The sequence below is a fragment of the Lepidochelys kempii genome, chromosome 6 (assembly GCF_965140265.1).
Source record: "Lepidochelys kempii isolate rLepKem1 chromosome 6, rLepKem1.hap2, whole genome shotgun sequence".
NCBI lineage: Eukaryota > Metazoa > Chordata > Testudines > Cheloniidae > Lepidochelys > Lepidochelys kempii.
The window spans coordinates 16,529,318-16,554,288 of NC_133261.1; the positions used below are offsets into that span (position 1 = coordinate 16,529,318).

At 54.4% G+C, this 24,971-nt stretch overlaps 1 protein-coding gene across 7 annotated transcripts in view; it reads right to left on the bottom strand.

Moving 5' to 3' along the window:
- SYT7 (synaptotagmin 7) overlaps positions 1 to 24,971 on the bottom strand; it is a 175,729-nt gene that overhangs the window by 85,328 nt on the left and 65,430 nt on the right. For all 7 annotated transcript variants that reach the window (XM_073346935.1, XM_073346937.1, XM_073346934.1 and 4 more), the window contains exon 2: positions 5,554 to 5,657. In XM_073346935.1, coding sequence (XP_073203036.1) covers positions 5,554 to 5,657 — 104 coding nt within the window. The remainder of the gene's footprint in view (positions 1 to 5,553; positions 5,658 to 24,971) is intronic.

Below are 24,971 nucleotides of genomic sequence, written 5' to 3' on the forward strand. Positions count from 1 at the left end.
CTGTGCTGCCTGCGCTCCCCGGCGCGTGCAGACTGACGGACTGCGGCGGCTGTGACCTTCCCTCCTCATCAGCTGCTGCTCCTGGACCCCACGGGAGGCTCCCGACAGGTGGCACATGGCAGCAGCAGCTGCATTAACTTTCCTTAGCCCCGGAGAAGCTGGTGGACCTGCCAGGGCTCTTTCCCTTTCGCCAGACAGGACTTGGAGTAGACGAGGCAGGGGAGGAGAGCGAGTGGTCAGGTGCTGCTGCTATAACACAGAGATACTTCTGAGCTGGCCCAGCTCTTCTGGCATCTCCACTGGCTTGGATGGAGGGGAGGCACTGCCCTGTTTGCTGCCGGCCAGGCAATGCTCTCTCAGCAGAGCGGGCTAGGTGCCTGGGTGAGGGAGGGCAGACAGGTAGGAGGCTGGCTGGCTGGTTGGCAGACGGGGGTAACTATGGTTCATGAGAGACAGGTAGATACGTGGGCGGCTGGGGAGTGCAAGGAGACTCTCCTCACCATGGCATGGATCTTCAGCCTACCGAGGGCACCGGCTAGGGGCTGTGGCTCTGTGACCTTGGGCGAGGTTTCCTCCCTTGGTCCTCAGTGCTGGTTGGGCACGGATCTGTCACAGAACTCTGTCACCTTCCAGGGCGCTGGCCTGGGTACTGGGAACAGGACGCTTCTGAGGAGGGAGGGTGTCGGGAGGGGGAACAGCAGCAGAGTCTTCAGGAGGAGGAAGCCACCCTTCACCCCAGGCAGCTGAGCACTCCACGGCTCCCTGACCCCACTGAGCCAGCCAGCTAGCTCTCTATCCCTTCTCGTTACCCTCAGGCAGCATGGAGAGCTGGGCCCAGGCAGCAGCCAGGGCTGTCCTTCCCCTCCCAGTGAGTCCTTGTTTCTCTTGTGCAGCTGGCTGAAGCGTTTTTGAACCTGGCCCCAGGCCCAGTTACCACTGAACGGGGAGCTCTTCGATTCATCTCACTTCCTCCCAGGCTGCCTGGTTTATTAATTTGGCTCCCGGCCGCAGGGCTTTACTTATTAATATGGCAGTATCGCTGCTTAACTCCCTTGTTTGTGAATGTAAACATCCTCGGCCCTCCTCGACATTCCACACGCCAGCTTCCCCCGGCCATAAATCACGGGAAGCCAAACAGCCTGGATCTGGGCAGTGGGGTGGCAGAGCCAGAAAGCTGGCAGATAGCAGCTGGGGAGGAGCCGTGCTGATACCTGCCGGAGGGCTGGGGAAGGAGAGCTGCCTGTGCGTGTGAAGGTGCAGCAGGGAGACGCTCCTAGGAACATTCCTCTGGAAAGACAGATGCTGTCTCCTTTTAACGGCAGTTTTAAAGAACAGGTGCTATGGCTTTTTAATGGTTCCCGGTGCCCGGCTGCGCCCTCTCGGGCCCCGGCAGGCGGAACGGGGAGGTGACATTATTTCTAGCGCAGTGTTTGTTGTTTGGAGAGTGAAAAAGAATCAAAAATAGCTGCCTTCGGAGCACTTGACCCACTTTCCAATCTCAGCCGTGCACAGAGAGGCTTCATGGAGGAAGGAAACGAAAGACAACGTGCTACTGAATCCTGGCCAGGAGGGCACTGTGGGGAATTAGGGCGGGTGGGGGCCACAGGGCACTGTGGGTAGGAAGGGGCCACAGGGCATTGTGGGGGACCGGGGTGGGTGGGGGCTGCAGGGCGGGGGGGGCCCGCAAGTCCATTCTTTACCACCATTTGGGGATAACGCAGCAGTGCCGTGCAGCCTGCCTCCCCCCGGGCTGCTCATGCCAATGCAGAGCCAGGGCGGAGCAGGAGAGGGGCCAGCTCATTACCGTGCATCTCCAATATATATATATTTATTTTGAAAACTTCCCTTTATGCTGCACACACATTTTCACCCAAACATTTAATTATCACATCTCCAAAAGAGCAAAATAAAAACTGCAGCCGCCACCACGGAGCCTTACTCAGCAAACGCCTCTCAGGGCTGCACGACTGTCACTGCGGGGTGGGACTCCAGGGGCCCCGGACACCAGCCTGCCCACACACCCAGGGGTGGCACCTCCCCCTGTGAACCCCAACTGACTGCTCTTCTACCTGTTAAACTAATGCCCTAAGTGGCTCCCCTTACACCTCCCACTGTGCTCCCCAAATTACTTCCTTTATGCCTCTCACTGCATACCCCAGTGTGTCTCCATCTACATCTCATTGTGCACCCCTAATTAAACTCCTCTGCCCTGTACCCCAATTCCTCCTCTTGTGCCTCATGCTGTGCCCCCAGTACCCCCCCTTATTCAAAGCTTGTGCAGTTTTGTTTACAGAAGAGGGAGCATTGTAACCCGCACTCTCATACCCCAGTTTGTTCCTGTTCCCCAACACCCCATGAGCCCAATTAGATTTATTTGGCTGCGGTTGATTTTCATAACAAGCAACTGTCTTTCTGCTGGGGAAAGCGAGGGCTGCTGTTCGGACCGTTACATTTTGTCTCTCTGCTATGGAATTAACAATCTGAATGGATTAATAAGTAAAGGATCTTGCTGAGATTCCAAATTAAGGAAACAACTGCTACCCCAAACAGAGGTGAATGGAAAGACTGCTACTTCTCAGACAGGCAAGTGTGTTCTTAGAAATGGGAAGGTGGAAAATCAAGCATTGATAGTTTTCAGTTTCAAGAGGCATAAAAAGCAGCATCGGTGTGTGTCTAAATGAAACATCTTATACCCTGAGATTAAGTTTTGTTAGACCAGAATTAAGTCTGAGAATAAAGTGCCCTGTAAAATAACATTAGGGGAAAGTTACAGGTGTTTTAAAAACTCTCCAAACTCAGGAACTGCATGATTACATTTCTGGCAATCACCTTAACTCTGCCCCTGGATACCTGCCCATCCTCCACCAGGGGCACAGTGGCTCTCAGCAGCTGTCACATGGAACTGAAGAAAGTCCCATGAGTACGAATTATCCAAATAGCACCTCCCAACCTCGCCTCCTACACTGTTCAGGGGAAGGGGGCTCTGCGAGGTATTAGGTGAGTGCTAGGGTGAACTGAGGGCAGAGTCTTAGATTCTTCAGATCCAAGCCCTGAGCCGGTGAGAGCCCTGACTTCATCAGCAGGCAGCACATAGCCAACGGCTGGCTGCTGGTGCCACATACCAGACTTTGCAGGACTCAGGAGGTGACACCCCCTGCCCCAGGTATATATACATCCCCAGACTGCCCCGAGGCCTCATCCCCGCTCACTACATTCCCTCTTCCTCGGTGGCTCGCTTTCTCCCACTCTTCCTCACTTTCACTGGGCTGGGGCAGAGGGTTAGGGTGTGGGAGGGGGTGAGGGCTCCGGCTGGGGGTGCAGGCTCTGGGGTGGGGCTGGGGATGAGGGGTTCAGGGTGTGGGAGGGGGCTCTGGGCTGGGACAGGGAGTTGGGCTCTGGGAGGGGGTGAGGGCTCTGGCTGGGGGTGCAGACTCTGGGCTGGGGCTGGCGATGAGGGGTTTGGGGTGGAGGAGGGGGCTCCGGCTGAGGGGTGGGGTTGAGGGATTTTGAGTGTGGGAGGGGGCTGCAGGTTGAGGCAGGGGGTTGGGGTGCAGGAGTGGGTGCGGGCTCTGGGGTGGGGCCGGGGATGAGGGGTTCAGGGTGTGGGAGGGAGCTCTGGGCTGGGTCAGGGGGTTGTGGTGCAGGGCAGGTGAGAAGTCTGGGCTGGGGTCGCAGGCTCTGCGGTGGGGCCAGGGATGAGTTGTCTGGGGTGCAGGAGGGGGCTCCAGATTGGGGGCGGCTCAGGAATGGGTCAGGGGGTTGGGGCTCAGGGTTGGGGTGCAGGCTTACCTTGGTTGGCTCCCAGTCAGCAGCGTAGCGTAGGGGGCTGTGCATGCCCTGGAAGTGGCAGCAGGTCTGGATCCTAGGCGGAGGGGTGGGGTGGGGAGCAGGAGGCTCCACGTGCCGCTCTCGCTCGCAGTCACCGCCCCCCTCGCCCAGCTCCCATTGGCCGCGATTCCTGGTCAATGGGAGTGCAGAGCTGGTGCTCGGGCAGCACGTGGAGCCCCGTGACCCCCGGCCCAGGACCCAGACCTCCTGTCTGCTTCCGGGGTGCAGCACGGTGCCCCAGGACAGGTAGGGACTAGCCTGCCTTCGCGGCCTGGCCAGAGGTGCTGACCAGAGCCGCCGGGTCCCTTTTCGACCAGGTGTTCCAGTCGAAAACCGGACACCTGGTCACCCTAGCCTCTCCAGCCAGCGCAGGGTGCGGCAGGTGTGACCAAAGTCTGTTTGCACTGGAGCGTAAGACAGGCTAGCTGGGCTCCGCTGATGCCTGGCCAATATCTTCTCCTGATCAGCTGTGTGCCTGGTGGGGAATTTCAACCCCCCACGCATGCTGGCCTTGTGCAGGACGTGTGGTGTGGGGCTCAGAGAAGCCTGACCTCCAGGCTCGGCTCTTTCCTTTGGTCTCAGTTGCTTTCCCTGTCTTTAAAGAAAAACCCAGTGGAGCAAAGTGGGGCCTGAGAGGAGCCGGGGCTGGTCCCTGCTCAGTGCTCTGACCCTTCTGGCCTCCTCCAGGCAGGGGGACTGTAGATTTCCCTACTGCTGGCCTCTCTGCAGGATGTGTGTGTGTGTGTGAAGATGATCACTCCCATCAGTGGGAACATGTCTACACCAGCTAAGGCAGAGGATCACATTGTCATGTTTCAGAACCCAAGCGCACCATTGCATGGGCCAGGAAAGCATTTCCATCCCTCCTCCCTGCATTCTGGGAAGGACTGGCCTTCCCTCTGAAGAATTCAGGTACAGCTGGGAGAAGGATCTTGCTAGACCCATGGCTTGATCCAAGGTGGGAAGAAGGACAGAGAGAGAAATGTAAAGAAAGGAAACTGCCAGGTGTTGCACTTGGTCGAGCCAGCCAACCATGTCAGCAACAGCACTGCACGGTACCCAGGTTTCTAGCAGCGAGATCCCTTCCTTAGTGACTGCTCTGAATTTGGGGGTGCCCACTCTGAGTTTGGGGCTGCCCCACGTTCTGTGGGGGGTGGGCAGGGGGCCTGCTGGCTGTGCTATATTCTAAGACGTGGTTCAGAGGTGAAGGAAGCTGCAGCAGCTGAGGTTGGGGGAGAGCCACATTGACCTTTGGTCAGCACGGGTGGAGGGGGGGCCTCCGGGGTGGGAGGGTCCCACCCGGGGGGTCCAATCCTTGTGCTCTGGTGGGGGGCTGGGTTGGGGTCTCGCCATTACAGGTGAGGAATCACCAGGGACTGTGGAGTCTCTGCTCTGGGGCGTGACACTCCTCATTCAGGAGACGCTCCCTCAAACTCCCTCTCTGCTTTAAACCAGCGACTCTGCCGGACCCTGGTCCTCTCTGGCCAAGCCCTGGCCCTGGGCGGCTGCTCCTCTCCTGACTGCCCTGGTTTCATGCTCTGTGTCTCATACTGCTCTCGTTCCCCACGGTCGTGGATGACGCTGCTGCAGAGTGGATTGCCCATGCCGTGCCCCGAGTGGTGTACCTCGGCGAGTATACTGTGTGCCACCCGGCAGCCTTACCCCCTAGCTGTTCCTAACCCAGGCAGGGCAGCAGGGCCCCCGCCACCGAGTCACGGCACTTACCAGTTTGTGCTGGCACCACTGGCAGATCCCGCACAGGACGATGGTGACGCTCAGGCTGACGGTGATGATGGCTGAGACCAGGAGGACATCGCGGGAGGGCACTCCTGGCAAGAGGAAAGCACAGGGTCAGGCCCCTTGGCGAGGGGGAGAGCGGGCAGAACAGGGCTGGCAAGGGAGGGACACAAAGCTCCCGCTGGGCTAGTCTGTCCTGAGCCAACCCCCCCGGCACAGTCCCTGCAGGATGGTCCCAGGCACGGCTACTGCAGAAAGCTCAGCCTTTGGGGAGAAGGACAGGCAACACGGGCGGAGTGCTGAGGATGGCAGCAGCCATGAGGTTGATCAGAGACTGGACAGGTCACCAGCCACACATGGGAGCACATGGACCCACACCCACCTTGCAGCACTTGATCTGGCACCCTGGCCCATGTCCCAGTATGGTGGCGATTCCACTCTGACACCTGATGGTAAGGTAGACCCTCAGGGCCATCCTGCTGTGGCCTCAGGGAATAAGGTGTTACACCGAACACCTACCCAGGCATGCATCCAGAAGCATAGGACACCCGACAGCGAGATCCCCCCATCCTCGCCCAGACAGAGGGAGCGGCATGGGACAGCCAACAGCAAGAGCCACCCAGACACGGTGCTACACGGAATGCCCAGCAATGAGAGTTGGTCCATCCTAACCCAGACAGAATGCAGTTTGCATATCAGAGCCATTGGGTCACAATTAGTTAGTGTATTTGGGCAGCACCTGCATTCCAGTCCAGATCAGTCTCCCAGAGTGATGGGCACTCTAAAAACACTTCCTGAGAACAGCCCCTGCCCAGAGAGTTTCCAATCTCGGCTACACACATCCACATACAGCACCACAGACTACGTCAGGCGTCAGGCCAAGCCAAGGGCCCTGCTTGTTCGTGGATCTCTCAAGACATTGTAGCAAGATATATCGAACCTCCTCTCTAGGTACAGTCCACTGAGTAGATCACATTGCAGTGGGATAGCCCATCTCCAAGCCAGACACCATGCATTGCATACAAGGCATGATAGTGAGGAAACACTCCGTCATTCGATCTGTTTATTTTCTAAAATGTGCCAGCCTGCAGGGACATGGCTGACAAAGTACAATGGGGCAGTTCATCCCTGGGCAGCTTGAATTACGTGCCTCTCCAATCTACTGGAATTCTCTGAAGGAGTCAACTAACTAACGCAGAGATTCTGGGCCTGACTGTGTGTGTGTCATCAATAGGTAACAGGGTGTTGTAGTCAACCTGCCCTTCCCATATTTCTAAACAGCAGGAGGGGGCTGGCTAGACAGAAGGAGTGTGGAAAAGGTTGAGGACAACTGAACTAGTATATAAGGGAGGCATGGCTGATGGGCTTTCAAAAGAGTTGTGACCAAGCACATCACGAGATGTTTTAAGGAAATTAAGTCATCACAGGGTGCGAGGTAAACTGTCCTGGATTAGAAATTGGGTTAAAGACCGAAAGCAAAGGTCAGGCACCAACGCCCCCTTTCTGACATGGCTAACGGTGTCGTGCTTCAATGTCCCATGCATTGGTAGGACGCCTGGCTGAAAAGTGAAGCAGCAAAATTTGCAGCTGCCATGGCACTGATTTAATTGAGTGAATACTAGCAGAAGGAAGGGTTCAGTGAATCTAGGAGATTAGGGCAAAGCAACGGGCTATGAGTGCAGGATAATGCATGTTGGAAGGAACATTCTGAACTACTCCTACCCCATGATGAGCTCTAAATTAACCATAACCACTCAGGAAAAAGGTACCATCACAGCCGTTTCAATAGGAACCTCTCAGTGCACAGTGGCAGGCAGGCAGAATTGCAAACAAGATGTTTAGGCAGGAAAGGGATAAAGAAAAAATAGACTATGAAAATGCAGCTATTCTAATGCCGTTCTGTAGGTCAGTGATGTGCCCTCACCTGGAATACTGTGTGCTGCTCTGGGTGATCTATCTACCCACCTCATTCGTAGTCATCTATCACCGAACAATACAGCATCTAGACCCTTCAAAAAGGATATAGCAGAAATAGAAGTGATCCAGAGAAGGACAATGGAAATGATCCTATGCATAGAAAAACTTCCATGTGCAAAGAGATTACAAGGATTAGGACTGTTTGGTTTAGAGAGGAGGTGAATAAGAAAGGACGTGCCAGAGGTCTATAAAACTATGAATACAGACAAGATAAAGTCGGTGCTCTCACTTGCCTTGACAAGGGCAGATCCAATTCAGTTAAAAGGCAAGACATCTAAAGCTAACAAAAGTAAATACCTTTCTACACAAAGTGTAATTAACCTGTGGAACTCCTTGCCACAAGATGTCAGGAAGGACAAGAGCTTAGTAGACTCCCAAAAGGATTATACATGTTTATGAATATTAAGCATCTCCTCAGTTACACCAACTGTGATACAAATATATCGTGAGAGACGTCAAATTCTATCCTTGAACGAGTCTCATGGGCACTGCCCCACCCAGTAAAGATCAATTGAACCTGCTCCCCTCCCACTGGCCATCCCCTAGCTCCACCTCCCCTCCCCCATTGATGATCATACAACTGTTGCCCTTATTCACATGGAAGAGTCTCATTCAGGAAGTATTTCATGTATTGTTAGCTTTTTAAATGGTAACTTAGCAGCTGGAAAATGAGGAGGAAGAGCCAGCTCCCCACAGCAAGTGCTGGGAACCCAATCCCTCATGTTTCAAGACCCAGGCTCTCCACTAATGGCCTGGTGCTAGGAAGAGCCCTCCGCTATGGGCACGTTAGTGCGCAGCCGTCCATTCGCTGAGCGCTGCTGGACACAGCACAGCTGGCTAGAGGCTCTGCTGCCTGGTATTTGGCACACCCTGTGCCTCTAGGTGAGTCACCTCTAGTGCAGTGGATTTACACCAGGCAGGAATCGGTCCTATTAATTTCATTGCTGGTCATGGTGCATTCCCCTAAGTGACAATACATCCCAGGGGAGGCCCGCCACGGCATCTGCGCTGCATCACTCCAGTCTCATTGCAAATGGGCCTGATTACTCGGCTGTGTTGTCTGGGCTCTCCCTGAACGTTGGCTTTGGGGAATGAGTCACCTTTGTTTACTCAAGCCTGAAAGCCGGATTCTCCCTGTCTCCTCAACCCTTCTATTATCTCCCTTATTGCTTCCCCTTTAGGAAACGTCTGCGAGTGGAGGCGAGGCTGGGAGAAGAGGCTGGAAGGACGCCCAGGCCCAAAGTCAGACATTTCTCTCCCCCCAGGCAAGGTCTATAGTATGGGCCCCAGCGACACACACGCCCCTGACTGCCCCCCTAGCTAGCCTGGCCTCAGAGCAGGACCAGCTCCAGCAGGGATGGGGAGGGCAGAATCCCTGACCCATGTCAGAGGGGGTCTCTGCCAACAGAAGGGCCAGTTGCCACAGTGCCCTTAGTGGAACCCTGACCCTCTGCTATAAGCGTAGGCCTGACTGGAAGCAGGGACCTGGGGGTGGAGGCTGTGCACCCCATTCCACATCCTCTGAGCTGTTCAGTCTCTCCAGACCTGGGGGCCTGTGTGAGCCAGCGACCTTACAGCAAAGGGCCCTGTACTCCAGGTCTCCTCTTGATGGTCCTCCTGCATTGGGTGATTGACATTCCCACCGTGGGGAAAGGCTGCCTGGGCCCAGCAGGGTGCCACCCCAGCACTACAGGATCGATGCTGACAAGAGAGAGCGAGAAAGACCTGGGCATCCACGCTAGCTGGGAGCCCACGTCCTACAACAAGAAACCCAGATGCCACCGCACACAAATCCCAGCTGGGTGCCTGCTAGCGAGCCAGGCTGGGGCCACAGATCTCTGTGCGTGCGGGTGTGTGAAACGGAGAGCGTTACACGTGTAGCCCCCCGGCCATGATACCAACCGATGGTCCCAGCCTCGCAGGGCCGACTCGCGGAGCGCCGATATAGGAAAGCTCCTGTTGATAGGAGCTGGGCTTCTGGGTTGACTACAGGAGACAGGATTTGACACACAAGCACATCTGGAGACATACCAGCCTCACCCCCACCCCCATTGAGGGTTGCTCCCTGCAGCCCCTTGCCCACGCCTTGTCCTGTGTTCAGACGCCCTGAGTGACAGAGGGGAGAGGTCAGAGCACTTTCTCAGGGAGGTCATTCTGCGGCCTAGTAACGCACACGTCGGGTCCTGTCTAAATAATAATCAATGCTCATGAATAATTACAGGTTTCAGAGTAACAGCCGTGTTAGTCTGTATTCGCAAAAAGAAAAGGAGTACTTGTGGCACCTTAGAGACTAACCAATTTATTAGAGCATAAGCTTTCGTGAGCTACAGCTCACTTCCTCAGATGCATATCGTGGAAACTGCAGCAGACTTTATATATACACAGAGAATATGAAACAATACCTCCTCCCACCCCACTGTCCTGCTGGTAATAGCTTATCTAAAGTGATCATCAGGTGGGCCATTTCCAGCACAAATCCAGGTTTTCTCACCCTCCACCCCCCCACACAAATTCACTCTCCTGCTGGTGATAGCCCATCCAAAGTGACAACTCTTTACACAATGTGCATGACAATCAAGTTGGGCTATTTCCTGCACAAATCCAGGTTTTCTCACATCCCCCCCACCCCCATACACACACAAACTCACTCTCCTGCTGGTAATAGCTCATCCAAACTGACCACTCTTCAAGTTTAAATCCAAGTTAAACCAGAACATCTGGGGGAGGGGGTAGGAAAAAACAAGAGGAAACAGGCTACCTTGCATAATGACTTAGCCACTCCCAGTCTCTATTTAAGCCTAAATTAATAGTATCCAATTTGCAAATGAATTCCAATTCAGCAGTTTCTCGCTGGAGTCTGGATTTGAAGTTTTTTTGTTTTAAGATAGCGACCTTCATGTCTGTGATTGCGTGACCAGAGAGATTGAAGTGTTCTCCGACTGGTTTATGAATGTTATAATTCTTGACATCTGATTTGTGTCCATTTATTCTTTTACGTAGAGACTGTCCAGTTTGACCAGTGTACATGGCAGAGGGGCATTGCTGGCACATGATGGCATATATCACATTGGTGGATGTGCAGGTGAACGAGCCTCTGATAGTGTGGCTGATGTTATTAGGCCCTGTGATGGTGTCCCCTGAATAGATATGTGGGCACAATTGGCAACGGGCTTTGTTGCAAGGATAAGTTCCTGGGTTAGTGGTTCTGTTGTGTGGTATGTGGTTGTTGGTGAGTATTTGCTTCAGGTTGCGGGGCTGTCTGTAGGCAAGGACTGGGCTGTCTCCCAAGATTTGTGAGAGTGTTGGGTCATCCTTTAGGATAGGTTGTAGATCCTTAATAATGATACTATTAATTTAGGCTTAAATAGAGACTGGGAGTGGCTAAGTCATTATGCAAGGTAGCCTGTTTCCTCTTGTTTTTTCCTACCCCCTCCCCCAGATGTTCTGGTTTAACTTGGATTTAAACTTGAAGAGTGGTCAGTTTGGATGAGCTATTACCAGCAGGAGAGTGAGTTTGTGTGTGTATGGGGGTGGGGGGGATGTGAGAAAACCTGGATTTGTGCAGGAAATAGCCCAACTTGATTGTCATGCACATTGTGTAAAGAGTTGTCACTTTGGATGGGCTGTCACCAGCAGGAGAGTGAATTTGTGTGGGGGGGTGGAGGGTGAGAAAACCTGGATTTGTGCTGGAAATGGCCCACCTGATGATCACTTTAGATAAGCTATTACCAGCAGGACAGTGGGGTGGGAGGAGGTATTGTTTCATATTCTCTGTGTATATATAAAGCCTGCTGCAGTTTCCACGATATGCATCTGAGGAAGTGAGCTGTAGCTCACGAAAGCTTATGCTCTAATAAATTGGTTAGTCTCTAAGGTGCCACAAGTACTCCTTTTCTTTTCATGAATAATTAATCGCTGTAATAATAGTCTATCAATAATTCAGGGAGCCATACGCATGCCACTCTTAGGAGCTGGCTCTTGAGGTCCAGCCAAACATCAGCTCCGCTCCGGGCTATCCCATAAGACCCACCTCAGAGCTCTGTCTCGGGCTTTGTCATATAGGGTGACTCTGAGCCTCCCACTGACTGGGGGTGTCTATGGGGTTGGTCACCCATGGGCCATCGCAGAGTGGGGGGCTCCACCCTCACTAGCACCCCATTCTCCAGGCTCCTGCTCCCCTGCTCCCACCCACCTGCAGACCCATGCTGCAAATTACACTCCTCAGCCCCGAGAGGGAGCGGGGCTGCCGGCAGCAGAGGAGCTGCCCTGTGTAATTTGTCTGCTAAGGCAGTGGCAAGATGGGGAAGCCTGCGCTTGCTTAGTGTGCTTGGCAGGGGTGAGGGAGCCAGTCACTGGCACAGCCCCCTCTGCTCCCATAGGGGACGATCAGCAGGAACACGGACAGAGATTCCTCCCAGCCTCAGATCAGACACAGAGCCTGAGACTAGCCCTTACGTCACCTTGCCTCCTCCGACCCAATGGCGAGAACACAAAGGGGAATGATCTCAATAAGACAGAGCCATGACGCCCTGCAAGTCGTCAGACCCTGGGATGCTGCAGGTTTCCTAGGGGCATGCCAGATTCCAGAGCTGGCCAGGGCTGAGCCGCATAATCAGATAGTCATATTCGTGGAGGAGGGACCAGGGGTAGGACACCCGCCAGGCAGGTCTGCAAGGAGGATGCAGAGCAATCGGGCTGCTCCTGCTGTATCTCAGTGTGTTCTCTGCTTGCACAACCGCACATCTCTCTGGTGTTCGCTCACCCGCCCCTGTGTCTGTCTGCTGCATCGCGCCTCCACAGCCAGGTGAAAAGACAGCCAGGGGATATGACACCTTGCACGGCGGGCCGGTTGGCTCTCCCAGGCACAGCCGGGATGAGCTGGGTCAATGCTTGATCAGGACACCTCAGACAGTCAGATGCCAGAGTGTGGCTAGACAGGCCCCTGGAGCAGTGGCGGGCTGCCGGAGGCAGTGCTGCTGGCTGGCGATGCAGAACGTGACACTTCCCTCTTGGAGTCTGTTGTGAGCTGAAGTCCCAGCACGGTGCTAGGGGAATCTGTGTTGCTGGAGGTACTGGACCAAACCAATTATTGATGCAGCTACAGGGACTTCTCAGGGGAGTTACCCCATGGTGAAATCAGATCAGCGGGAGGAGTAAAGGTCAGTGTCCCGGCCTCTTGCGGTCACTAAAGCTCCTCTACAGAAACATGCCGGGAAGAGCCCCCAGGTCCTGGCCAAATTCCAAAGCCAAACAAACTCTCCCCAATCAAGGTAGGGCTCCTCTGTGCAGGAGACAGAGCTTTCCTGGGGGCCAGTCCCAGCCCAGGGAATGAACTCCCCCAGGAACTAAGGACCACCCCAAACCTCCCGCAGCTTCTGCTCCAAGTGCCAGGCGCGTTTCTTTGCCTTTGCTTTCTCTGACATAAATACAGAGCAACGAGCACATGGAAAAACCCCACCACACAGGACACTCCCCTGTGCACACTCCTGCCCCCGGGGAGAGAAGAAACACGGGACAGGTTAGTCACGCTGGGTAATGCCCGATTGGAAGGCACTCCCTCGGACACGCCGATGAGCATGGTATAGGAACCTCAGGGAAGAGAAGGAATACTTGTGGCACCTTAGAGACTAACCAATTTATTTGAGCATAAGCAACTTATGCTCAAATAAATTGGTTAGTCTCTAAGGTGCCACAAGTACTCCTTTTCCTTTTGCGAATACAGACTAACACGGCTGTTACTCTGAAACCTGTCAGGGAAGAGAAGAGAACTCTGTTTCCTTGCAGTTACAACCCCCTGGAACAGAGATTCTCAACCTTTTACATACCGTGACCCCAGGCTACAACACAAAAAGTTTCAGGACTGTTCTCCTCTGAGCCCATCTAGCCATCTAGCAAAGCTTTTGACATGGTCTCCCACAGTATTCTTGCCAGCAAGTTAAAGAAGTATGGGCTGGATGAATGGACTATAAGGTGGATAGAAAGCTGGCTAGATTGTCAGGCTGGCTAGATTGACAGGTAGTGATCAATGGCTCCATGTCTAGTTGGCAGCCGGTATCAAGTGGAGTGCCCCAGGAGTCGGTCCTGGGGCCGGTTTTGTTCAATATCTTCATAAATGATCTGGAGGATGGTGTGGATTGCACCCTCAGCAAGTTTGCAGATGACACTAAACTGGGAGGAGAGGTAGATATGCTGGAGGGTAGGGATATGATACAGAGGGACCTAGACAAATTGGAGGATGGGGCCAAAAGAAATCTGATGAGGTTCAACAAGGACAAGTGCAGAGTCCTGCACTTAGGACGGAAGAATCCAATGCACCGCTACAGACTAGGGACCGCATGGCTCGGCAGCAGTTCTGCAGAAAAGGACCTAGGGGTGACAGTGGACGAGAAGCTGGATATGAGTCAACAGTGTGCCCTTGTTGTCAAGAAGGCCAATGGCATTTTGGGCTGTATAAGTAGGGGCATTGCCAGCAGATCGAGGGACGTGATCGTTCCCCTTTATTCGACATTGGTGAGGCCTCATCTGGAGTACTGTGTCCAGTTTTGGGCCCCACACTACAAGAAGGATGTGGAAAAATTGGAAAGAGTCCAGCGGAGGGCAACAAAAATGATTAGGGGACTGGAACACATGACTTATGAAGAGAGGCTGAGGGAACTGGGATTGTTTAGTCTTCAGAAGAGAATGAGGGGGGATTTGATAGCTGCTTTCAACTACCTGAAAGGGGGTTCCAAAGAGGATGGATCTAGACTGTTCTCAGTGGTAGCAGATGACAGAACAAGGAGTAATGGTCTCAAGTTGCAGTGGGGAAGATTTAGGTTGGATATTAGGAAAAACTTTTTCACTAGGAGGGTGGTGAAACACTGGAATGCGTTACCTAGGGAGGTGGTGGAATCTCCTTCCCTAGAAGTTTTTAAGATCAGGCTTGACAAAGCCCTGGCTGGGATGATTTAGTTGGGGATTGGTCCTGCTTTGAGCAGGGGGTTGGACTAGATGACCTCCTGAGGTCCCTTCCAACCCTGATATTCTATGATTCTATGATTCTATGATAAAGAAATGGAGGGTTATTAGTGACCCCCTAAAACCTGTTGGGGGTCAAGATGCCCAGGATAGAAGATTCTTTTCCACCTCCTGACTCTCACACTGTAATGCTGCGGAGAAACAGCTGCCTTTTCCCACTCCTGAGGTGGCTGCATTTCAGTCGAGAGCGAGTGACCCCTATTATAATGCTACTTGCCCCATCTCCCTGAGGAGACTTCCTGTGCTTTGAGGTTCTTAGAGGAAGGTGCTGTGCAAGTGCACAATGAAACAGGGATGCTCCCAGGTGAGACTCGGGTGCAAACGGCAGGGGGCCAACGGGCATCGCAGCTTTGCAAATGCTGCCAGCTTTCCTCTGCAAGAAACGTTTCTTCCAACACATCAAAGGTGAGGGGGAAGCTTTAGCTGAAGGAAACGTCCGACCAGTAACAGACGTTGCATTCCTAGAACACGCCCCAAAGATCCCACATGAGCATCACAGCCCCACAGGCAAGAATTATTCTCCCCATTTTACGGATGGGGAACCAGAGGCAGAGAGAGATTGAAGTGACTTGCCCTGGCTCACCAAACCAGCAGCATCAGCGTTACAGCTAGATCTCATTGCTCTGGGCCTTATTTGGACATCAAAGCCAGTGGACGCGGAGGCTAAACTAAGTCACACTGGAATCTGGGTTGGGAACCATTGGCTCAGCTTTCTGAGAGAGGTGGGGGATTCTCCATTATTCAAAGTCTTTACCTCAAAACTGGGTACAAGACATACTCCAGCTCAACCAGTGGTTATGAGCCAGAAGTTGGAATCACTGGGGGGCGTTCCATGGTCTGTGACTCACAGGAAGTCAGACTAGATGGTCTTTTCTGGATGTAAAATCTATTAATCTATCTGCATTGACTCCAATAGGGTCTCTGGGGTACTTGACACTAGTGAAAGTCAGGTCAGTAGCTGTCTTCCTCCTGCAAGGCTTGGAGTTTATAAGTAAAGCTGGGTTTTGAGTGATTGGAGCCCTAAAACAAAATCTGACGAATATCTTCCCTGGTGACAGCTTTGTCCCCACACTTTTGGGTCTCTTAAAACAGCCACAGGGAGTTTCACCAGGCGACACTTTAATGACTCGCTGCTGTGCAGAGGGACAGCAGCACAAACTCCAGCCCAATGGGGTCATTCTTCCTGGCACTCAGAAGTGGGTCCTGCAAAGGGAAACGCCCCATAGCCATAAGCTGAGTGCCATTCATAAATCACCGGGGACGGCTGGCGTTTGTTGCAGGGTTGGGAAGGAGCCGAGGAACAAAGTCACTGAGCTGCTCACAAAAAGGCGTAATTTATCATTCAAAACAGCCACTCTCCCAGTGCACTGGAGAGCAGCCAGCCCCAGGTCCCTCTCTAAATAAGGATGCGAAGGGTGATGCTGGCATGGACCAACTGGAGACCTACACATCAGTGCCGGAAACAGAGGGGGAAAATTAGTACAGATGGGCCAGGGCTGATTTTCAAATGTGGCCTTGGAATCCCACAGCTGGGCATCGGTAGCATCCATCAGCAGCGTCTGTTAGGGGCTCAGATGCCTGGCTGAGTTGCCCGAGTGTAAGCAGGAGCTGGACTGGAGTCCTGCTGAGATACCCAGGTTTGAAAACCGCAGAGGGACAAATTCCTGCCCTTCGCTACACCTGTCCCCTGACTGCAACCAATGTCCCGGTCCCAAGACTCCATCCTGGAGTGCCCCACACACAGGAAGACCCAGCACTGTTGCACTCTGCCTCAGTTTCCCCACAGTGATCTTCAGCCTCCTCTTGCCACAGAGGTGACTTGCTGCGGTGTCTTTTTTCTCTGAACAAAAGTCCATCCCACTCAGGGCATCACTTCCCATCACACACAACACAAAGTCTTTGCCTTAGTCTCCACCATAGCCCAGCCCCCGCTTCCCCAGGGGTCTGTCTTCTCTCCTGTGATTCAGGCACTCCTCTGCCCACCCTCTGGGTTCAGCTTTCACTCTGCTTGGGTCCTTTCCATCTCCCTCCTCAGCCCCTCCTGGGCTCCTCTGGATTATTCTCTGCCCTCTCCTGAGCAGCCACTCCCAGATCCTGACCTGGAGTCTCCCATCCTCTGCCAGCCTTGTGCTTCCCATCATAGGCCTCTGCTGTCCTCTCCAGCCAACTCTCTACCGCTTCCTCCTGAGTCCGACACCCAACACAGGTGTAGCAGGGCAGGGGTAATTAACAGTGTTGTCTGGCCCAGGGCCTCCTGGCACTTAAACGAGTGGGCTGCCTTGTTACAGCCCCACATACCTGCCCTCCACTGCACCTGTGCACTTCCCTCTGGGGCTCCTTCTGACCATCGAATCTGACCTCTGCATCACAGAGGCCAGAGAGTTTCACCAGAAATTCCCACCTCAAGCCCGTAGCTCCTGGCTGAACTAGAGAGATGCCCCCATTTTCCATTAAGGACTTTGAGCCCCATGTCCCAAGGCAAGTTGTTCCCATGATTCACTACCCACCCCCTGTCTCCCGGGTTAAAAATCTGCAGGTGTCTAACCTGAGTTTGTCAAGCTTCAGCTTCCAGCTGCTGGCTGGGGAGGGACGGATCAGTCCCATCCTCTGCACAGGTGTGGCTGAGCCCTGGCAGATGCCCTCCCCTAGCGCTCAGCTGGCGGGGAGATATTTATTACTTCGGGGTAGGGGGGAGGAGGTTATTATTACATTACAGATCTGCAGGCCTTTCATCAATGTCTGTGGTGAAATTCCTGGGGCCAAGAATATACTTTCCGCTGCCTAAGGACAACACACAGGGATAACAGGAAGCACTGGTGATTATTGTAAAGGACCTAGTTGAGTGTGGTATGCTACGGACAAGGCAGCCTGGCTGCTGGAGCTGTAACCTGCCAGGACCCTCCTAGGACAGTGCCGAAGGGAGGAGCAGGTGGCAACATCATTCACGTTCAGGACATGGCTGGGAAGCTCAGGGGGCCAGGGGTGAGAGTTTAAAGGCCTAGCATGGATTTAACGCAAGCTGAGGTCAGAAATAAGGACCTGTTACATTAATGGAAAGACACCCATTGACGTCACTGCACAGTGGATCAGGCCCCAAAGGAAAAATAAATGGCCAGTTCTCATCAAGGAAGGCTGGTCTAGTGGTTAAGGCACCAGACAGGGCTCAGGAAACCAGCTTTCACTTCCCAGCTCTGCCACAGACTCCCTGTGGGACCTTGGTCAAGTCACTCAATCTCTCTGTGCCTAAGCTTCCCATCTGTACAATGGGGATCATCGCTATGCCTCTGTTCAGAGGGATGGTCTCTCACTCTGCGTCTGTGCAGCAGCTAGCACAATGGGGTCCCTCTAGGCCCTACCCTGGCCCACAAAGCGTGGCACTTTTGTCCTCTTCTGGTAGTGGTTGTGACACAGAGATTGATGAGCCCACTGCAGGCTAAGCTGACTGAGGCAGGTGTTTTAGCTCAAGCAGTTGAGGCTCACACCTTAAGATGGAGAGAGCCCAGGGACAATCCCCACTGCTAACGAACCACCTAGGTCATGGTATTACCCTGCCATCACACACACAATGCACCACCACTATAGCGAGCAGCAACTCAGAGCAGGGTGCCCCATGGACCAGGATGAGGACCCGTGTCCCGGAGGTTTATTAATGATTTGAACAGGAGTTGAATATTAAGGCAGCCAATCTTGCTGAAGGCACAGAATGCTTTCGGTTAGCAGACTTTGGAGGGCAGCACGGCCATCCAAAGGGAATGAACAGAACAATGTAATTGGACAACTGTGCGGCCGGCCAAATTCCTGCTAGACAAGTGCAAAGAAATGCCCCTTGGAAGGAATGATTTAAATTCCTCACACCCTGACTGGTTCTGAATTAGTTATAACCCCTCAGCACAGAGCCCAAGGTGTCACCGCAGACGGCTCAGTAGAGCCTGCTGCTGAATGCACAGAGGCGGTTGGGGGTAGGGGAGCAAATAATGTGCTAGGAGCAGTGTTAACGTGAGGCCAGGGCGTAAGAGAGCAAATACACAAATAGGAGAACGCCATTACAGCAAGCAGCTGCGCGAGCCCCCCTGGTTCTGGGCACCTCATCTCTGAACCAGGGAGCAGGAACAGGGGAGGGCAGGAGACTGGCAGGGAGAGGGAGTGCAGGCACAAGGAGGGGTTCACAGGAACAGACAACACCAATGCTAAGGATCAGATGCTTAGTGGGGCAGGGCTAGGGGGGATGTAATATGGCTTTAAGCCACTTTCCTGCTGGGCCAAGATCCTCAGCTGGCGTAATCTGGTGTAGCTCCACTGGAGTCCATGGAGATATGGCAGTTTACCCCAGCGGGGAATCTGGCTCCCTGTATTCTGGGGCTGTGCAAGGACCCTGCTGGCCCCTTGCCAGTGCAAATTACAGCAACCTCAAGGCTGCTTCAATGTATGAGGGCCGCTGGGAAGCAGAGAACAGCTCTGCACTCTGGCCATGCCCCCTATGCTGGGGGCAGGGGAAGCTAGCAGCAGGGCTGGGGCAAAGCCCTCACACCAGCCAGGCAGGACAGATTCCCTCGGGCTATTTAGACGAGGAAGGGGAAGGGCGAGAGAGAGGGCTCAGAACGTCAATGAGAAGGTCCCATGCACCATCTCCCATCGGATGGGCAGGCTGTGAAACCCAGGGGGAACGAATACAATTGGTGTGGAAGGAAACACTCCTGCTTTACACAGCTTGGAAACAGCTTGTGGAACTTGCTTGTCCACGTCAGAGCTATGGAGCAGGGACAGGCTCTTCCTACGGGCAGCTGCATGCAGGGAGCTCAAACATTTTCCCTGCCGTGGGCTGGATGCAGTTGCGTCGTGCACCTTTGCAGGCCACACACAGAAATACGTGCTCTATACACCGGGTCCTCCATGCGGCGCGACCTCACGAGGACGGTGTGTGCGAGGTCACATCATGCACAGGACCCTCATGGTGTAGAGCAGATCTGCTAGGGGGTGAGGGGCAGAGGCATTCAGGGACTGGACGGAATCGTCCTATGGGCCGGATCTGACAGTTGCCACCCTGGCCTGGCTGACAGGGCACTGGGCTGGGAGTCAGGAGAGCCGAATTTATTCCCAGCTCTGCCCCGGACCTGCTGTGTGACCATGGACGAGTCACTGTGCTTCAGTTTCTCTAGCCCTGTTTTTTTTCTGTTGAGACTGTAGGATCTGAAGGGTAGGAACTGACTGTCTTTCAGCAGGTGTTTCTACAGCACCTAGCACAAGGACCCCATCTTGGTCGGGACTGCTTGGCACCACAATCATAATGCTGGGTTTGTACAATGCCTGGCAAACAAGACCCCCTCCTCCCCTCCCCCCAGTTTCTAGGCTCTATTGCAGTATAAATATTAAATAATAACTAATCATTCATTCACCAGCTGCCCTTGTTATCAAGGCAAATAGTTTAATGAAATTCACCCAGGGATCAGCCGTTTCTCTGTCTCAGAGCAGCTGTGGCAGTGACTGGGGCTGCCCCTGCATGCCAATGACAAGTTAAGGGTTATCAGCCCTCATGTGCCAGAGCATAATTGTGATCACCCGAACTGTGCCCCCTGCTATGATGGAGCACAACAGACACCCCCCGGGCTTCCATCTGATTCCTTCTCCTCCAGCCTCACCAGCACAGCAGGGATGCCTCTGTGGAGCGGGATGCAGAGCATCAAGAAGCAGAGGCCTGGGCCTGGGTCTTGTGGGGCGGCGCTGAAAATAAACACTGCTCTTCTGCTTTACGTGGCTACAGAGTCGCCACAAAGGACCTGGCACAAAGCCCCTGGAGACAAAGGAACGGCTCTCGGCAGCTCCAGGCCCACCTGGTTTACAGCGTCGACACCAACAGTGCTGGTGTATACCCACTCCTCCGCACAGGAGAGGAAGGCTGACCCAGTGGTTAGAGCACCAGCCTTTGCTTTGGGAGACCTGGAGTCAGTTCCCTGCCATGCTGTAGGCTGCCTGCGTGACCACAGGCAAGTCTCTGCCCCTCGCTGTGCCTCAGTTTCCCAGTTGTGAAATGAGGATGATAGCACAGCCCTGCCTGACGGGGAGGATCAATCCAGTGAAAGTCATGAGGTGCTCAGACCCTACAGCTAGAGAGCACTACTTGAACAGGGGCCAGAGAGAGGCTTTCTCCAAGGATACCAGGGTGAGGCCCAACTCTTGCAAAATCAGGCCATGGGCTCTTCAGTGCAGAGCAGAAGCAACCTTAGGTGTCATTAATTCATCGACCAGTGAAAAGCTGCATTACCCCCATCAGGGCTTGAACCTGTCACTCTAGGAAGTGGAGGCATCGGCAAGCCCAGCTCCAGCAGGGAAGGCTGGGCAGCTATGCCAAGCACTGTTAGCCCTGTGGGGATAGGACTGGCAGGGCAGAAAGAGCTGGATCACTGTGTTTCCTGCTAGTTTAAAGTCTCCAACAGTGCGAGGCCTCAAACGCTTGGGCAACCGTCTTTGTCCTAGAGACCAGCACACACAGAGGCTGCAGATACAGTAAGGACGTGTCTGAGCTCAGCTCAGCGGCTGTCTAGTGGTGAACACAACATCTGGCCACCAGGCTGTCTGCCCTCACCCGCAGCTTCTGCACCTGTACATCAGAGCACATGGTTTAGCAGAGACCATCCAGCCCCAGCTCCCAGCACTGCTGCAGCGAGTCTGCCTCCAGCTATGCCTGCCACCCGCACCATGCTTGGAGACCTGGGGAGAGGGTGGCGAGACGATTTCCAAATGCTTCTGGCCTTCAACCCGCGGAGGACGGGAGAAAGCAGGGCACTAGGTCCACCAGCTGCTGCTCTCCAGAACTCTGCTCCCCGCTGGGAAGCCACCGCATGGGCCGTGTTCAGCACTCGCCAAGCTAAGCGAATGCAGCAGTGGGGTTGCTGATGGTGCCCCAGTGAAACAAACAGCTGCTCCTGTGGAACTGGCAGGATCCCAGCACCTGCCTGGAATGCCTGCTCTGAGGGCTTGACACCCGCCTCAGCAACTGAGATCACTTGGTGCAGCCTGGCCAACTCTCCCTGTGGCCCCTCCATGCCCCCATACCCAAGCGTTCACCCACCCTGCAGCACCGCCCGACACCAGGCGGGCTCATTCCCCATGCACCAGGGGCTGCCCTGCTGTCATGGCGGGAACACTAACCCACCGGGCTTGTTGCTGTTGAGACTGCGTGAGCTGCCAAAGGCTCCAGGGGCCCATGGGGAGGCTACAGCTCTTTGTCTGACTAATGATGCGTCTCTTGCTCTCGTCACTCCTGGCTGCAAGAGAAGCTCCTGGCTGCGTCTCTGTCCCACTTTCAGTGGGCACCCATGCCAGATCTCTCCCTTTCATCAGCTCCTGCAGCTACAGGCAGGGTACAGGGAACTCCCCCCGGCCCCAGCACATCTGTAGGTCAACTGCCAGGCTATGGCCAGCCTCCAACCCATGGCACAGGAGGACCTTGGCTCGCAGTCCTGCCTGCTTTCCCCTGTAAGGTCACCTCACGTGGAATGGGCCCACACGGCTGGGTGGCGGGAGCGGGGCTGGGGCAGCCTGGGCCCACACGGCTGGGTGGCGGGAGGGCCCTGGGACAGCCTAGGCCCACACAGCTGGGTGGCGGGAGGGGCCCTGGGGCAGCCTGGGCCCACATGGCTGGGTGGCGGGAGCGGGGCTGGGGCAGCCTGGGCCCACACGGCTGGGTGAGGGAAGTGCATTCACTGTTGACTGCTGGCATGTTTCTCTTTGTAAATACTCTTCCACTGGGAGCTGGCTGTCACCCTCCCAACGTTATCTCATTCTCCCTCCCGGTGCCGGATTGGCCATGACACACGGACAGCTGCCCACAGCTTGTCCGCCTTCTCCCTGGAGCTTCCTTTAGTATGTGCTGATCTCCCTAAGCCAATGTGTCACCACTTCTCCAGTGCTGGCCCAAGGGGGCAGCCTCTTGGGACCTCAGCGAATTACACTAACGACTCCGTCGCTGTGTCACCACAACAGAGGAGCTATTCCTAGACCACAGATGCAGCTTTTATTAATAACCCTCTGCAGAAGAGCAACCTCCCACACCCCTTCCATCATGTTCTGGGTGCTTCTTTCTCCTTCTGTCCTGTTTAATCTCATCCTTTCTCTCCTCCTCTCTTCTGGACAGAGGCGGGAGATGGGAGGAGAAGTCACACCCACGTAAAGGACAACAGCCTCCCAACTGCAGATGATTGAGCGACAATCTGGAGCGCAAACAGACACTGAGATCTACTAACCTTTGCAAAGCTGTCTCAAGTCTTTTGGAGAAGATGGTCTCTAGCAGCATCAAGTTTTATTCCCAACCCCAGGCCAATCCAGTAATGCTTACCTACATCCCGAGGGAGGAAGGGAGTGCAGGTAAAGCATCTCATTTGGTGTGGACCCAGGGGCAGCTCTTGTATAAACAGGTGTGACCCACTAAAGCGAACGCAATCTGCTTGATCAGGGCTGAGACTGGTCCATGGAGTACACTATCGGTAGAGGAGAGCCGAAATCAAGTTCAGAAGAGGCAATGTGCCTGGAGGAAAGGACCCAAGGCGTGGTGGGAAAGCAGGGTGTGGGCCTGAGAGGACAGGACAGGGGGATGGGGGGATGGCACTGAGCAGGGTATGCTGAGGGTGGGGGCCACAGGGTGATGCCAGACAGGCTGTAATAGGCCAGTTGTACACGATGCGGTCGGGGGGGGGGGCGGAGAATGGGTATGGTTGCAGTTTGATTGTGCTGAAGGGGTTGGATAAAGACACATCCTTGGTCAGGGTGTGTGGGGCTAGATGGGGTGGATAAAGACACATCCTTGGTCAGGGTGTGTGGGGCTAGATGGGGTGGATAAAGACACATCCTTGGTCAGGGTGTGTGGGGCTAGATGGGGTGGATAAAGACACATCCTTGGTCAGGGTGTGTGGGGCTAGATGGGGTGGATAAAGACACATCCTTGGTCAGGGTGTGTGGGGCTAGATGGGGTGGATAAAGACACATCCTTGGTCAGGGTGTGTGGGGCTAGATGGGGTGGATAAAGACACATCCTTGGTCAGGGTGTGTGGGGCTAGATGGGGTGACAGTTGGGCTTATACATTTATGCTAATTATGAGCTCCACGGTAAAAAGCGAGTGAAAATTCATAAAATGTCACCATAACCTGTAACCACAAACATTGATGGGAAATGGTGCAAGGGGGGAAAGACAGACAGACTGAGTCCAAAACGCCGCCCTGCCATAACAAGGACTGTGTGAAGATCGCGTCTGGTAAACAAGAAAAGTGTGGAATCAGAAATCAATGAAGCGACACTGGTGTGTCGGAAACGAGGCCTAAGCGGTGGACAAAATAATGAGGGGATGGATCACTCCATCCATTGCTCCCTGCGACTGAGAGTTTGAGGGGGAAATTGCCTAACAGGAGCAAGCTGCACCATCCTGGCTGCCACCTCCACTGTCTCCTGGGCCTTCATCATCCTGATCCTGACGTGTCCTGACCAGACCGGGCCACACGGAGCAACACAGAATACATCACCATTTCCACCAGCTCTGGCTGAATCCCAAACCGCATGTGGGATGAGACTTTGTTTCCCTCCATGGGCCCTTTTCCTTCCCCACCTTATTTCTTCTTTCCTATCCCTTTCCTCCTTCCCTCTTTCTAATCAGTCTGGCTTAGCCGGCCAAGATTGTATATTCTGCAAACACTCTGTAAGCCTGTGACCAAGCTAGATGGGGCATGTGGGCCTCAGACAGAGCATGCGGGCCTTAGGCAGGGCCTGTGGGGCTGGATTGGGTGTGGGGGCCTTGGGCAGGGTGTGGGGGGCTGGATGGGGCGTGTGGGCCTCAGGCATGGCGTGCAGGGCTGGATGGGGCGTGCAGGACTGGATGGGGCCTGCAGGTCTTTTGCAGGGCCTGCGGGGCTGGATAGGGCATGCGGGGGCTGAATGGGGCACACGGGCCAGATGGGGCTCACGGGCCTCAGGCAGGGTGTGTGGGGCTGGATGGGGCGTGCAGGCCTTGGGCAGGGTGTGTGGGGCTGGATGGCGTGTGTGAGCCTCCAGCAGGGCCTGCGGGGCTGGATGGAGCACATGGGCCTCTGGGAGGGCCTGTGGGGCTGGATGGGCCATGCAGGGCTGGAAAGGGAGTGCAGGTGTTGGGCAGGGCGTGCAGGGCTAGATGGGGCGTGCAGGCCTCGAGCAGCGCATGGGGAGCTGGATGCCATTTCTTGCACTCTCAGAGGCAGGCTCTGCTCCCCGGGCTGTACGAAGAAGCAGCCCCTGGCTGGGCTGGTGCACAGTGGAAGGCAGAAGGCGGGAGGGAAGGGATGGGGAAGAAAAGCTCTTTCATACTCTCACATGGGGAACCTGAATTTTTAATGGGGTTTGGTAATGAACAATAAATCACTGAGATAAACGAGTAGCCCACAAGCAGGGCGGA